Source organism: Solanum lycopersicum, chromosome 10 (genome assembly GCF_036512215.1).
Source record: "Solanum lycopersicum chromosome 10, SLM_r2.1".
Lineage (NCBI taxonomy): Eukaryota > Viridiplantae > Streptophyta > Magnoliopsida > Solanales > Solanaceae > Solanum > Solanum lycopersicum.
In genome coordinates, this window is record NC_090809.1 from 26,728,832 (window position 1) to 26,744,738 (window position 15,907).

At 36.4% G+C, this 15,907-nt stretch overlaps 1 protein-coding gene and 1 long non-coding RNA gene across 4 annotated transcripts; one reads left to right on the forward strand and one right to left on the reverse strand.

Moving 5' to 3' along the window:
• Positions 1–6,504: 6,504 nt before the first annotated feature.
• On the reverse strand, positions 6,505–14,999 carry LOC101259090 (uncharacterized). Of its 3 annotated transcripts, XM_019216135.3 has the most exons (11): positions 13,574–13,713; positions 12,340–12,402; positions 11,798–11,869; positions 11,587–11,711; positions 11,327–11,487; positions 10,669–10,738; positions 10,097–10,151; positions 9,378–9,461; positions 8,776–8,814; positions 7,817–7,863; positions 6,505–6,812 (listed from the first exon to the last, which is right to left on the reverse strand). In XM_019216135.3, the coding sequence occupies exons 3-11, from the start codon at positions 11,858–11,860 to the stop codon at positions 6,704–6,706; spliced, it is 753 nt and encodes a 250-aa protein (XP_019071680.1). In that variant the 5' UTR covers positions 11,861–11,869; positions 12,340–12,402; positions 13,574–13,713; the 3' UTR covers positions 6,505–6,703. The 3 variants fall into 3 exon arrangements, with proteins under 3 accessions (XP_019071680.1, XP_004248838.1, XP_069146381.1); XM_004248790.5 differs by lacking the exon at positions 12,340–12,402 and having other exon boundaries at positions 13,574–14,935; XM_069290280.1 differs by lacking the exons at positions 8,776–8,814; positions 12,340–12,402 and having other exon boundaries at positions 13,574–14,999.
• On the forward strand, positions 6,738–9,044 carry LOC138339008 (uncharacterized). Its single transcript, XR_011211973.1, has 2 exons — positions 6,738–6,874; positions 8,697–9,044. It is a non-coding gene; the product is annotated as an uncharacterized lncRNA (long non-coding RNA).
• Positions 15,000–15,907: the final 908 nt, after the last annotated feature.

Consider the following 15,907-nt stretch of genomic DNA (forward strand, 5'->3'; position numbering starts at 1 on the left):
CCCTTTTTATCATTTTTGCTTTCCAAGAAAGCAATTGACTGAACAGTAGTAATAATAGACTGAAGTTAGTCTAAACTATTTTCCTCGTGGGAACGATCCCAACCTCATTAGTTGGGTTATTTACTTGACACGGCCGCTTTACTTCTTATTTGAGAAGTAAGTTTGAGCGTATCAAATTTTGGCACCGTTGTCAGGGAAAATAGCTTTTAGATTAACTTAAACTTAATTCTATAGTTTAGTTGATATTTTCTTGATTTTACTTTGTTTTATTGTTTTTGATTCTTGCAGAACCATCTTCCATGTGTGCCCAATACACGAAGAGGAAGAGAACCCTTGTCTCCCTACGATCACGAATTAGAGCGTACACTATGCAACATAAATCGAAACTTGGGAATTAATGATGATGATCCAAACCAGAACATCCCAGCTCCGGTTGATGTTCATGGTCAGTTGTTACCCGATGCTTCGGGTGAACACCAACAGAGGGGACAAAATCCCGCTCAACGGCCCTAACAATACTGCAGAGGCTATGACAATATAGCAGACTCCGATGGGCCACTTGTCTTGACCCCTCTACCACCAGGACACACCTTTGTGGTAACTACTAGCCTGATGCAAATGCTCACTGCCAGAGGTTATTTTTCAGGGCTACCTTCTGAGGATCCACATGCCCATATAGCTAAGGTTAGGACAGTGTGTAAAAGCTGTGTAGGGAGGCCTGACTTGGACTTGGATGTAACAAGGCTAAGAGTGCTTCCTCTTTCACTAACGAGAGAGGCTTCTATATGGTTAACTGAGCTCCCTTACAACTCAAATTTTCACTTGGAACAAACTAAGAGACGTTTTCTTAGCACGCTACTACCCGGTCTCCAAGAAACTAAACCACAAAGATAGAGTGAACAACTTTGTGGCACTACCAGGAGAGTCACTTAGTAAATTCTTGTGATAGATTCACCTCGTTTTTAAGAAGCATCTCAAATCACCGTATAGATGATGAGTCACTGAAGGAATACTTCTATCAGGGACAAGATGATAATAATAAAGCGGTGTTGGACACTATAGCAGGTGGATCTTATGGGGAGTGTCTTTATGCTGAGATTGCTGAAAAATTAGAGAAAATCTCTCAGAATAATAAAGCTTGGAGTACTAGGAAGTCAGATTCCGGGAGAAATACCTTCGCAGTGTAGTCCATTCACAACCCAGCCACACTTCCGATTCGTGAAGAAATGGCTCAGATGAGAACTGAGCTTGGGTTGGTATTAAAACATATCACTGGGGGTGCAGAAAACATAAATGCAGTTAACTACTTGTCTAAATCACCACCACCAAATGATGAATGCTATTATGCGGAGGATTCCTATGCGGTAAACGAGTAGACGGGGGGTTTTCGACCAAGTGCCCAAGGCTCAAATCAAAAGAATTGGCGCCAAGGTCAAGGGAACCAAGGTCGGATCTATCGTAACTATAACTCTGAGGGTCATTATGTCCGAGATGGAAACTCTAACCGCGACAACAACTTCAACAGGGGTAACTATGGTAATAGAAATGGGCCCTATGTTCCTCCTCAAAATCGTGAAGTTACTTCTGGGGATGGTGAAGGTAGTATGGCGCGAATTGAGGATATGTTGCATAAAATGATGAGGAGGTTCGATGCTAGTGATGAGCACAATAAAGAGTTGAGGAATGATTTAGCGGGTATTGGTCAAAAAGGCGATACACATGCAATTTCGATTAAGAAATTTGAGTAAAAATTGGCTTAATTATCTGCGACTGTGAACACACGGCAACCGGGCACTCTTCCTAGCAACACTGTCCAAAATCCTAAAGATGATGGACATTGTACGGAAATCACTACTCGTGGTGGTAAGCAAACCATTGACCCACCTATGCCGTCTAATGAGAAAAAGGTGACAAAAGATACTGATAAAGTGGTAGATGTTAATGGTGAAGTAGAGGATAACACTGTAAAAGATGTTGAAGTTCCTAAAAAGGTAACTCCCATGCCTAGGACACCACCCCCATTTCCTCAAAGATTAGTGAAAAAGATTGAGGATGGTAAATATCAGCGTTTTCTAACAATGTTGAAGCAACTTTCTATCAATGTCCCTTTGGTAGAACCTTTAGAACAAATGCCTAGGTACGCCAAGTTTATGAAAGATCTGGTTACAAAGAAAAGATCGATCACTTTTGAAGATGATGATAGAATGCAGCATTGTAGCGCTATTGCTACAAGATCTCTGGTACAAAAGAAAGAAGATCCGGGTGCGTTCACTATTCCTTGTACAATTGGGCTATTACATTTTGCGAAAGCATTATGTGATCTAGGGGCAAGAACAAATCTCATGCCCCTCTCGATTTACAAGAAGTTGGGTTTGGGTCATCCAAAGCTTACTGCGATGCGGCTACTGATGGATGATCGAACGGTAAAAAGGCCTATAGGGATACTCCACGATGTGCTGGTAAAAGTGGAGTCATTCATATTTCCGGTAGATTTTGTTATTCTTGATTGTGAAGTCGATTTTGAAGTTCCCATTATTCTTGGGAGGCTATTCCTTGCCACGGGAAGAGCCTTAGTAGATATGGAAAAGGGGCAGATGAAATTTCGGTTGAAAAATGAGGAAGTGACCTTTAACATTTGTAGGTCCATGAGGCAGAGTGGTGAGCTCCAATCGGTATCTTCTATATCCTACAACATTGGTGAGACATCTGAGACACAAATAGAAGAACGTCTAGGTGTAGAAGCATTAGCGGCAGTGATAATGAATTTTGATAGCGATTGCATTGAAGAGTATGAGTCATTAGTCGCGGCTCTTGATCGAGGTGATGTTCGGTTTAAACCGAAGAAATATGAGTTAGATATGAAGAATCGCGAGTTCCCACCCGCGAAACCATCTATACAAGAGGCTCCAAAGTTAGAACTAAAAGCTCTCCCACCTCATCTCAAGTACGAATTCTTAGGAAATGGTGACACTTTGTCAGTAATCATTGCATCAGACCTGAATGAACAACAAATAGAGAGTTTGGTGAAAGTGCTAAAAAGGTTCAAAAGAGCTATTAGGTAGACTATTGCGGACATTATTGGGATCCCTCCTGGTATTTGCTCTCATAAAATCCAACTCATGCCTGATCATAAGCCAAGTATTAAGCACCAGAGACGCTTAAATCCACCTATGCAAGAGGTCATGAAGAAGGAAATCATTAAGTGGTTGGATGCCGGAGTAATCTATCCGATCGCCGATAGTAGATGGGTATGCCCTGTTCAGTGTGTACCTAAGAAAGGGGAATGACTGTGGTCCCCAATGAAAAAAATGAACTTGTTCGAATGAGACTGGTTACTGGATGGAGGGTGTTTATGGATTACCGCAAATTAAATGCATGGACTGAAAAAGACCACTTTCCTATGCCCTTCATGGATCAGATGTTGGATAGACTTGCCGGAAAAGGGTGGTACTGTTTTCTTGATAGATATTCGGGGTATAATCAGATTTCTATTGCACCAGAAGATCAAGAGAAAACCACTTTTACTTGTCCATATGAGACCTTTGCATTCAAAAGAATGTCGTTTGGGTTGTGCAATGCACCCGCCACATTTCAGAGATGTATGATGTTGATATTTTCCGACATGGTGGAAGAAACTATAGAAGTTTTTATGGATGATTTTTCTGTGGTTTGTGATTCATTCGAGCGGTGTTTGAACAATTTATCTGAGGTCCTTAAGAGAAGTGAAGACTGCAATTTAGTACTAAATTGGAAAAAATGTCATTTCATGGTGAAAGAAGGTATTGTTTTGGGTCATGACAGTTTAGAAAAGGGCATAGAGGTTGATCGAGCTAAAGTCGAGGTAATAGAGAGACTTCCCCCACCGATCTCTGTGAAAGGTGTGAGAAGCTTTCTTGGGCATGCAGGTTTTTACCGGAGATTCATCAAAGACTTTTCAAATATTGCACATCCATTGTGCAAAGTGCTGGAAAAAGATTGTAAATTTTGTTTTGATGAATCCTGTCTTAAAGCATTCGGCGAGCTAAAAGAAAAAATGGTGTCTGCACCTATCATTATTTCTCCGGATTAAAACAGTCCATTTAAGGTGATGTGTGATGCTAGTGGGGTTGTTCTTGGTGTAGTATTGGGATAAAGAAAGAACAAAATCCTTCACCCCATTTACCATGCTAGTAAAGCCCTAAATGAAGCTCAGAAGAACTACACAGTGACTGAGCAAGAACTCCTTGCAGTAGTCTTTCCTTTTGAAAAATTTCTCTCCTATTTTCTAGGTACTAGAGTTATAGTTCATACTGACCACTCAGCGTTGAGATATTTGATAGCAAAGAAGGATGCGAAACCTAGGTTGATTTGTTAGGTATTACTGCTACAAGAATTTGACTTTGAAGTGATGGATTGAAAAGGAACTGAAAATCAGGTTGTTGATCATTTGTCCCATCTAGAGGATGAAGCTATGAGAGAGTTAGGGGATAAGACTGACATTGATGATACTTTCCCCGATGAGCATGTATTGGCTGCTTCATAAGACTTGACTCCATGGTTCGCAGATTTTGCGAACTATCTGGCTAGTGATATTGTTCCATCGAACTTGTCCTTTCATCAAAAGAAAAGTTCATGTACGATGTGAAGATGTTCTTTTGGGATGAACCATACTTATATAAGAGTTGTGCCGACGGGCTTATTCGGTGTTTTGTGCCAGAATGTGAGATGTTGAGTGTGTTAGAAGCATGCCATTCCTCACCCGTTTGTGGACATCATAGCGGTATCCGAACCGCTCATAAGATATTACAATGTGGTTACATTGGCTAACTCTTCATCAAGATGCTCATGAGTTTGCTAAAGCATGTGATCGATGCCCACGAGATGGCGGCATTTTAAGAAAGCAAGAGCTCCCTCTAAACCTCATTCTTGTGATTGAGTTATTTAATGTTTGGGGTATTGACTTTATGGGCCCTTTTGTGAGTTCTCATGGAATGAAGTACATTCTAGTAGCGGTTGATTATGTATCTAAATGGGTCGAAACCATCGCCCTTGCAAACAATGAAGGGAAGAGTGTCACTGCATTCTAAAAAAAGAATATATTCTCTCGTTTTGGCACCCCAAGGGTAATTATTAGTGATGGGGGGCTCCCACTTCTGCAACAGATTGTTCAAGGGGTTATTGGAGAAATATGGGGTTCGCCATAATGTGGCCACTGCCTACCACCCTCAAACTAGTGGCAAGTTGAAGTGTCGAATCGGGAGATCAAACAGATATTATAAAAAACGGTGAACGCTAGTAGAACGGATTGGTCAAGGAGACTTGATGATGCTCTTTGGGCCTACCGGACAACGTTAAAGAATGTCCCTATACCAACTTGTATATGGGAAAGCTTTTCATCTTCCGATTAAGTTAGAGCATAAAACCATGCGGGCTATGAAGAAGTTGAAATGGATTGGAGCGAAGCTGCAGAACAACGGTTAACTGGGTTGAATGAGCTCGATGAATTTCGCCTGAAAGCTTAGCCCTATACAAAGAAAAGATGAAGAAGTACCATGACCAAAAAATTGGAAAACGAGAGTTTATGGTCGGGGATTTGGTGCTTTTATTCAATTCTAGGTTGCGCTTGTTTCCGGGCAAGCTCAAGTCCAAATGGACTAGTCCTTACATGGTTACCCAACTATTCCCTCATGGAGCAATTGAGTTGGAAACTAAGGAGGGTGTGCGGTTCAAGGTGAATGGACAACACATAAAAATCTATTTCGGGCATGCTGAATCAGCGAATGAAGTCATCGAGGCATACCATCTTGATGAATTCTGAGTAATCAAGTGTCCTCAGTCGTGCTTCGACGTTAAATTAGGCGCTTGTTGGGAGGCAACCCAATACTTATAGTTTTTCTTTCTAGTAATGGTAGCATTTTCTACTCATGGGTTTTAAATTTGCAGGTACATCACCAGGAAATTCTGCAAAAAATCACTCTGCAACAGTCACTGACGCACACGAGGATGGACCGTCACTCATGCGACGGACTGTCGCATGAATCCGTCGTGTCAGGTATGTCTTTCTGTTATTTTTAAAACTAGGGCACACGCGACTGAACCAACGACGGACCGTCACAACTGCTATGGACCGTCATTGGGGACTCGTCACGTTATTAATGAAGCATACCTGACCCGAAAGTGGATTTTTACTCTAAACCTACTAACGTGCTAAAATCATGTGAATTTTACTCTATTTTATTTAGTGCAAGTAGATTTTACTCTATTCACTTAAAAGTATGTTATTTCTGTAATTTGTCATTTAAGGAAAATATGAGCAATAGGCGGGTTGGGCTTTGAAAATAATGTGTAAATGTATTTTTCTAGGCGAAAGTACGAGTTTTAGATTCTGCTACTTATGGATGATTTATCTGGATTATGAAATTTAGTTTTGCAATTTCCATCATTAGTTAAGTATCATGTCAGAATTTACCCATAAATAATTCACTGCACGGGAATGAACAAGGCAAACTAGACCACTATGCATAATTTGAGGCAGGAACATGATCTTTGCATGTTTAACGTATCATCAGCACAAGATGTACACGTGTGGTTGAAACATTTAGTATACATGTATCGATAACACTCATCCAAATATACTGTCACAAAGTTACTAGTGCAGTTAGAACTTAACATCCATTGACTTAAAATTCTGTTTTGTCTCTGACATAGCCTTTTGTGAGACTTGTCATCTGCGCATCTCATTTTGAGAAAGCTGGTCCCTGAGGTCCTTAAGAGCATCCACAACTTCTGCAGCGAGGTTGTGCTTTAACAATTTACCTTGCATAGAAGTAGATCTGTGAAGAATATCGATACACCAAGAAATTATTAGCATCGCATCAGATGTCGATGAAATTATGTAAGTGCAAAAGATAGCATGAATAGGATCCATTAATCATACTATAGCCTATCATTACTAGTTTTGCCAATTGATTCAACAGCTGGAGAGGAAAGAAGTATAATGAATGGATGAGCTATATATAGTTGATGAGATTGAAATATCCACAATGCAATGATAACTATTTCAGGGGGGAGGGGGGAAAGAGCAATAACAACAAAAACAAAGCAACAGCACACACAATCATACAGATATATATTTTCAAACTTCTTCTTCAACAATTTCTACTTGTGTATCTTCAGTAAAACTAAAAACAGAGAAAATAATTCATCAGATAAATGCCGTTAGTTTAGCTAACAAGCAGTTTATGAGGTACGTACTGTTATTGGTGCTGGGTTATACTTGTTTGTCAAGCATAACATAGCGTTTTCTTTTTTCATATCAGAAGAAAATATACAAGTACACTTTACTTCATCAAAAAGTAAAAAAAAAAAAAGAACTTCATCAACATGCTGGATTTTACATTCTCAGCCACTTGGCTGAGGACAAGGGGCTCGAGCAGGTCAATTACTAAATGACTCTTTACCTACATGCTGTAAGAAAGATGAAGGATACTGAAATGTCCCATCAAACCTCAACTAGAATATATTAGAGTAAAGCTAATCACAAGACATGCCTTCAATTCAACTTTAAACAAGTTTAAAACTAATTATTAAAACTCTCTTTCAGAAAGTCTACTACTTTATAAGCTTTACGAGAAACAGCTGTAAGGTAAATAAAAGAACATACACTGCAAACTAGCATTCAATTGTGTTAAAATAATTTTTCTTGAAAGGTCAAGAAGAATATGGGAAAGGTGAGTTGCTTAAAGCCTACATTCAGATGAATATTTTTCCAACCCGAGGAGCAGAGTAATCTTCAGATTAGACAAGAAACGAAAAAAATTCAAACTACGTGGTATACCTATGTTCCCGCAGCATTCTCTCAACCTCCTTGTGTGAAGCTTTGATCTACATTATCTCAAAGGATCAGAGAATTTACATCAGAATTAGGGAGCATATTATTCATAGCAGTAGCTATTACTATTTAGTGCAAACACTTTAGATGAACATTCAAGCACCTAATCTTCATATCTACGAGCATACAGGTGTTAGACATTTTTAACTAAAACAAAGTCAGATAGGTGCCAATGTCAACAGCACGGATCATATTATTAAGCCTCCAATCCGAATGTCAGTTAGAGTCAAAATAAGACTATTCTACTGAGTACAAGTATTTTACGAAAACAATTTTACCCTTAGTTGCGCGGACTCTTCACTTTTGATGCCACACCCGTCTCGGATTCTTCACAAATACACTACTTTTGGCGAATCCGACACGCACCCATTGACATTTTTTAAGAGTCCGAGCAACATAGATTTTACCAGTAGTTCTACGCAATACGTAAAGGGGAAAAGACCATATAGCTTTAGACTTTACAGAAGAATATTGCTTAAGCTCTTATACTTTAGTTACTCTCATCTAAGCCCTTGAACTTTCTTTTTGGACTCAACATACCCCTTCTCTTAGATTGTTAAGTTGCACCTATTAAGTTGAGGAGCAACTCCCATATTTTTCCATTAGAAAGAAAATGGAGAAGGAAAACAAGAATAAGAGGACAGAGAATAAATGAAGAAAAGTTTAAGAAAACTATATTTTCTTCAGTTCAGGTAACAAGTACGGTATAAAAACTTCTCATCTCACTCAATACAATAAATATACTTTTATTTTTCTTTATTCTTCATTATGCAGAAGAAAGATTTTTTTTTAACTCTCAACCTGGCTTTCCTTTGTCTGTTTTAAGGCATGAAGTAGCAAAGAAAATTGAGAGATGACAAAGGCTAATGCCAAGCACCATGAAGAAGCTGATATTTGCACATTACCTCAGAGATTAATGCCTTGCAGCTCCAAACAAAAGCCCCCTGGTAGAACCGCCAAAGTTTTAACAAGGAAAATTAGTCTCTACCCAAAGGATGTATGCTAGAGAATGGATGGCGATGAAAAGAGGTTGTCGACTGTAGATGAAACAGCTACTTATTGTACTTTTCCTTTAAACAGATAGCTAATCATTTTACCTTCATAGAAGGTTAGAGTACCAGAAAAAATTGAAATGTGTGAGTGCTATCAGAAATATATAATCAGATTCAGACTACAGGGAAAAGTTGTTGGCGCACTTCAATTAGTACATGGATCAGGAAATCACAAGCATAAAAAATTCACTTGAATTAAGTGCAACAACTCAACCCTTCATTTTAAGGTTTTATGCCCCCCCTCCCCCCTTAGAATTAAAGACTTTGAACAAGTCAATATAACCATTTGGACTCGATTGAATTTGATCGGAAGTGTTGGTAACAAATCCAACGTTGCCCATAAATCCATTATCAATATTGTCTTTCTTCTATATTTTGCTTATTTCTTTCCATTATCATTTTCTTTAAGAGTTTCCTATTTAGAATCCTATCACGTATCAAGGTAGAGTACATACTGCTCCATAGGCTGCATGCTGCTGATTATGATCAGATGTGACAACCCATACTTTTGGACACCCATCCTGCCTTAAAGCGACCACCTTTCAAAGTCATGGACAACAAATCTATCAGTCCAGCCATAGAAAGATCAGCTAAATAAAACACATAAAGGTATGTGCATCAAGCAAACTAGTTAGAATAATTCAGTGTAAGGCTCAGTATTGCATCTAATGGTGGTGCAACAAATCACAGAAAACTGGAGAGAAAACTTTCAACTTAAACCATACCAAGTACAATTACCCTTCAACCACTCCTGGTCCAAACTCTAATGTCAGCAATAGACTAGGAAATTCTTGGGACATATAAAATGATTTCACGTGAATGTCATGCAATAATTTAGTTAACGAATAAGGAAGACATAATTTGTTGTAAATGAATTTACAGGATGAGCACAGATGTGAACCCATCTTGATCCAATAAATGCACAATCTATACAGTAAAATCTGCACTGTATTATCTGACATGGATAAAAAGGTAAGAACGGATGAACATCAACCCTTGTTAAATGAAAGCAATGATTCAAATTTTCAGTTTTAACTTCTAATGCAAATGGGCATTAATTTTGCAATTGTTCTAGCAGAAAAAAAACTACCATCCAAAAAGGCTATCAAGATAACATACTTCTAGTACTAAGTACATAAATCTTCTCTAGAATTGAGCTTCATCACATTCTCACCTCCTTCTCAATCCATGCATCAGCACATGTTTCACTTGAATATACTATATCAACACTGCAAAATGAAGAAATGAGTCATGGAACTCTACTACTAAACAGTCTAGTCTAGATTGCATTCAAGAGTTCAACAGGACAAGTAGATTGATCCAAGAACTAAGAAATTGAGAGGTAGATGTATAAGTAATCTGTCATTAGAAAACTGACCATAAGATGTTTGGTTTCTGCATCAGATATCAATGAACATGATAAATATGATAATGAAATCAGATTTCTTCTTTAGTCACCAGAACATCTCAAAAGTGGGAAAATATAGAGGCTGAAAATAAATACAACTAAAAAATCCTTGAAAGTATGCTCAATACTCATAATTCCATTCCATATAGCATTAGTATGCAACAGCACATTTACATATTACCTATTGAAAGGAGGACAAGAATCTGATTTCATGTGAAACTACAGTAATGACAGACGAGCAGAAAAATAATAGCAAATTCCAAGAGCCTGTCTGTAAGACAGAAAAATATCCACAGAAGGTAACTATGGGGTTGTTTTTCATTGTCTAATGTAATTACCCCTCAAAGTCTTCCTTGTGTGTAGCCATTCCAGACATCATAGCATCAAACACCACCACCACTTTCACCTCTGCAATATACTGAAATGAGATGGCAACATTCACCAATTGACAAGTTATTAGACATGAATAAAGTATATAAAGAGCAACTATTTTTGACAATATAGGATTTCTACCAGCTCATTTCAATGTGCGAGATGCTAATAATCTGATTAAAAACAGAAGAAAACTGCTACAGCTAGCAGAATCATATTACAATAGCTAGAAAAAAAGTCATCTAAAAGAAAAAAAGAATAGCAGAATCTGTATCAGATAAACTACTTCAGAAAATAAAAGTATCAGAAGGAATTCACTGCAAGGATAGTTATGAGCCTTTCAAGTGATTATTGAGATGCACATATAAAAAAAGCAGCCCAGTGCATATAGCATACCGCATTCATGCAGAATAGTGGAAGGGCCTCACACCAAGGAAGTAAGATGTAGGCAGCCTCCCTAATACAAGTATTAGTGGCTGATTCCACGGATCAAATCCATGACATATAAGTCACACGAAGACAACTTTATTCATTTGAGTCTAGAGCTAGACAAGACCACATGTGCTCTAACAAGCTTTAATGCAACATAGGAACAGGCTCATCGAAGGATAAAAAGACCCAAACCTCTTAGCAAACTGAATGATACAAGTTCATCAATGAGTTTTTGACGAGCAATGTCAAGGCTTCCATTCATAAAATGCTTCTTCAACTTTGGCCAATATCCACACACATTATATCCATCAACAAGCAAGACTGGAACAACAGTATCTAATACCTGATTTGTACTACAGAAATTTAAAAAAAACAAGCAGTTTGTCAATTCACCCACATGATGTTTACTAAACAAAAAAATCATTCTAGACAAGACCTGGAAAAATATTTACTAGTATAGTGCCAATGTAGGATCGCGGTAGATCTCTTCATCGTCAGGCAGTTCTTCCTTCTCCACCTTCTTCTTACGATAACTAGTAGCAGGCTTTGGAGTACTGGATTTTCTCTTTTGGAACTCCTAAAATAAATTTCCACCATATGAATTGCAGAAAATAATATACTAGATCTCGTAACAGGGTCCATTGATATTAATATAAGACTGACCTTCCATAATTTTAGGAACTGCAAATTCTGCTTCAATTTTGATGTAATCCTTGGAGGGGGCATATCAGTATCCTATTTGAAGTCGAATAAGTAAAGTTTATTAGATTTAAATTATTCAGCAGGACATTCAAATTACATGATTATCTTGTCAGTTCTAGGTGGAATTATCAAAACATTTCAACAAAGTAAGCAAATATAGTTTTAAAAAATAGGAAAGATTGGCATACTAAGACACATTTCCAGTCGATGGATTAATACATGGTTTGGTATCCCATGACATCCCAAAAACTGTTGTGTCCAATTTAAGAATTTCTCAGTTTTACTTTTGAATGATTCCCAAACAACTTTTTAGTTTGACTAGCTCCAGCCCTTAATGAAAATTACTCCTAAAATCAACTTCTAGCACTTGCATGTCTAGTGGCCATACAAATGATATATATCCAGTTGTGAGCAACGTAGAGATACAGCAGCAAAATTATTTCATTTAAAAACAATCGATAGGCAGAAGAGCATTTCCAATCACATCAAAGCAAATGGACTACCTATATGTCTGACAAAGCGAGCTAGTGTTTCTTCATAACTTCTATCCTTTCTGATAACTCGCCCTATGGATAACATAAAGATATGTGATTGCTAACAAGCAAACCAATTAGAGTAATTCATAAATCAAAATGTAATCTTTGTCTTTTGGTAGAAAAATGATGCCAACTTCTGTAAGGTTCTATCTCATGATATCATCAACAAAAAGTACTATTCCCTCTATTTCGTTTATGTGTGTTACTTCCATTTTTAGTTTGTTTATAAAAAGGTACACTTTTTATATTTAGTAACTCTTTAATTCAATATACTACATAGCATGCTTAAGACCCCAGGATTCAAAAGGCATACATTATACATGTCTTTAGTTTAAAGACCTCAATATTCAAAATTTTCTTATTTCCCATCAAACAAATACACATAAAATAACTGAGGAAGTGCTTATTTTCAAACTGCTGAATATCACAATGAACATTTAGGGTCCTTCTATAGTGAGAATGCTGGGCCATGATCAAAGCAAAACTATGTTTCATATCCTATTACTCATGTTTTATCTATTTTTCCTAGATAATTCTTAAGTCCAGTTATACAATCTTCCCTCTAGTTATCATTAATGTGTTTATTTACATCATACTGCAAGCAATCTTTTACATTCCTCAAAAAAAGGGAGAACTGACTGGACAACCCAAATCACTTGTAGAATTTATTTTCCTTTCCTTAATTGAATGAATACCAATTTTGGGGTGGAAGCGTAAAGAGAGAGTATTCAGAAAGAAGAGAGATGTAAGGATGAAGGTGTGTTTTATTTATGAGGAAAGCTCCTCTATTTATACACATAAATTACACCGTCATACTATTTACTTTACATAATTGGCCGACAAACTATTTACTTTACGACTTTTGTACATTTGCCTTTTTTCAGCCGACGCAAGACGACAAAAATAAAAAGACTCTTACTTTATATATATGGCTGATATTCAGCCAACAATAATAACTCTTTTTTTTTTAATTTTTTAAGTGAATATAATAGATTTCGGACACACTAAATCAGAAGGGCTTGGTCTAATTTCAAACTCGAACCCCTAGATTTTGAATTGGAAGAGAGTGATGACCATATTACATAATGAACATCCGTCAACTGATGATTTATCCTTTTCTACTCATTAAAGTATCAACATAAACAAAGAATTAGTACCTCAATCACAAATGTAAAATTAGTGTAGGATAAGGATATGATACCTTAGCAGAGGGTGTGTGGGAATTGTTGCTCTTCTTAGCAACAATTGTGGGTTTGACGTAGCTGTTACATGTAGCACAGCCAATGTATGTTAGTGCAAAGGCTGATAGTGTTTGTGAGAAAGATATACCTTTCATGGATGTAACACTACTTCATCATTCAGCATTTTCTTCAATATCCACCAAAATTTTCCAACTCTACACTCGGATGTTTGGAAATGGGAAAAGGATACAAGTGTATAATAGACCTGTGTATCCGATACCTTCAACCCCACACCTCTCCTTCAATTTAACGTACTTAACATCATTCCAGTCGTGGACTCAATATAGCCTATCGTTTCGTTTTCACAACCCAAATGGGTCCATATTTTCTATTACAAAAACCTCTTCAATGCTTACTCTTAGGGCTCGTTTGGTAAAAAAAAAAAAACACATGGTTTATTTCTATCAAATGTTTGGTTTATTATTTTCCATCTCTATAAAAATTTCTATTTAATTATACCCTTGAATTATTAGGTAATTGGGTCAAGCTAAATAATTGTCGGATAATATTATTTTTTGGGAAAAAGACCAAACATATCCCCGAACTATCATGGTACATTAATATCCTTCCTTATACTTTCGTGGTCGTATATATCCTTACCAACAATATTTCGGAACATATATAGCCTTAGGATAAATAGAGAGACATGTGTGATCTTAACGGTCCATACAAGTTCAATTTAATTCTTACCCATATATAAAAAACCAACCCATCTTTCACAATTTTGACCCATTCATAACCCAAATTGTAACCAAAAGCACCCAAAGTCAAAAGAGAAGTTACGGTAAGATAATCAAAACTCTCAAATTCCTCTTTTCTTAACTTCTACAACAAAAACTTATTTCAAACATTTAGATTTGAACAACAATTTCAAACAGAGAAGAATTTTTTTTTTCCAGAAATCCTTTTGGACAATTTTTTATTCTTCATCTTCTTCAACGAAAAACCTTTGTATAAATATTTCAATTTATTTGACTGAAATCACTCATAAAGATATTGATTTTGAATATATGAAATTGAAAAAAACATGATGAAACTCAAATTCCTTAATTCAATTTCACTTATAAAGCAATCATCAAGTCTTAATCTTCCACACTCAATCCATTATTCCACAACTTTTGATATTGTCCTAACTTTTATTGCATATCCAGTTTTTCATGCTTCTAGGAACACAGAACAAATATCATGATTGAATAGAAACTAGAGAATGAAGCAGCAAATGCTCACATCAAAGAAGAAGTGTAAAATCAAATGGTGTTTGCTCATCTTTTATACGCGGAGATCGAAGAAAAGAAATTAATTGTGAGAAAACTGACACGAGTGGATGTTTAGTTAGGTTAGATAGGGAAAGAAGAAGAGGGTTTTTAATCGGGTTATGGATGGGTTGAAATTATGAAAAATGGGTGGGTTCTTTTTTAATTGTGGGTAAAAATTAAATTAAATTTGGCTAGGCCTTTAAGATTATGACAAGTGTCTCTCCGTCAATCCTAAGAGTATATATGTTCTGAAATATTGACGTTATCACTCACAAAATGTAATTTTTTAATTTTAAAAAGATAAACCATCTACTTTTAAAATTTAAAAAAGGTCAACAGTAATAAAATTGAATAAATCATCTACATTTACGCATAAAAATTGCAAGTTGTAGTTTTATATATGTATGTATTAAATTCTTTAAAATACAAATAATTAGAAAATCAATTAAGATCATAAACGTCATATACTCACATTTCAAGTATTGGATTTATTTTGTACGAACAACTCTCTCTAAATAATTTGTAAGCTAATTTATTTAAATAAGTTTACTAGTACAAATATAAACCATAAAATCAAGAAAATAATCAAAATAATTAAAATAATTTGAGGGATATTTTTGTCTTTACATAGACTTATCCCATGATATTATATCCTATGTACTACCAATATCTCCAAATGGAAGGTATTAGTAATACATCCTATAATACCACGAAGGAGGTATACATAGGTCCAAATTCCTACCAAACGTAGTACTAAATAATACCTTGTCTAATACATGGATTATTTTTTCTAATGCAGCCTACAAAACGATCCCTTATTGCATTACATTAACTAGTGAATAGGGTTAATTACGTCTAGAGCTATTAATATAGGTGGATTCATTTCATTTGGATTAACTTATACGAGCTTTGAAATTTGACGGGTCAGATCGGGTTATACTTTTTTGTCCAGAAAAGGAAAAATTACATTGTTAAGCAAACTTATACTAATTAATTACTCATCATAGCTATAGTTTGTTATAATTACCACTTGCGACT

Excerpts from the sequence above, each read along its gene's own strand:
- LOC101259090 (XM_004248790.5), bottom strand. The coding sequence starts at position 13,708 with ATGAAAGGTATATCTTTCTCACAAACACTATCAGCCTTTGCACTAACA. Across the intron at positions 10,739-11,326 it reads ATCATTCAGTTTGCTAAGAG|AGGTGAAAGTGGTGGTGGTG; the intron begins GTTTGGGTCTTT and ends AGTATATTGCAG. Across the intron at positions 7,864-8,775 it reads GCAAGGCATTAATCTCTGAG|ATCAAAGCTTCACACAAGGA; the intron begins GTAATGTGCAAA and ends GAGATAATGTAG.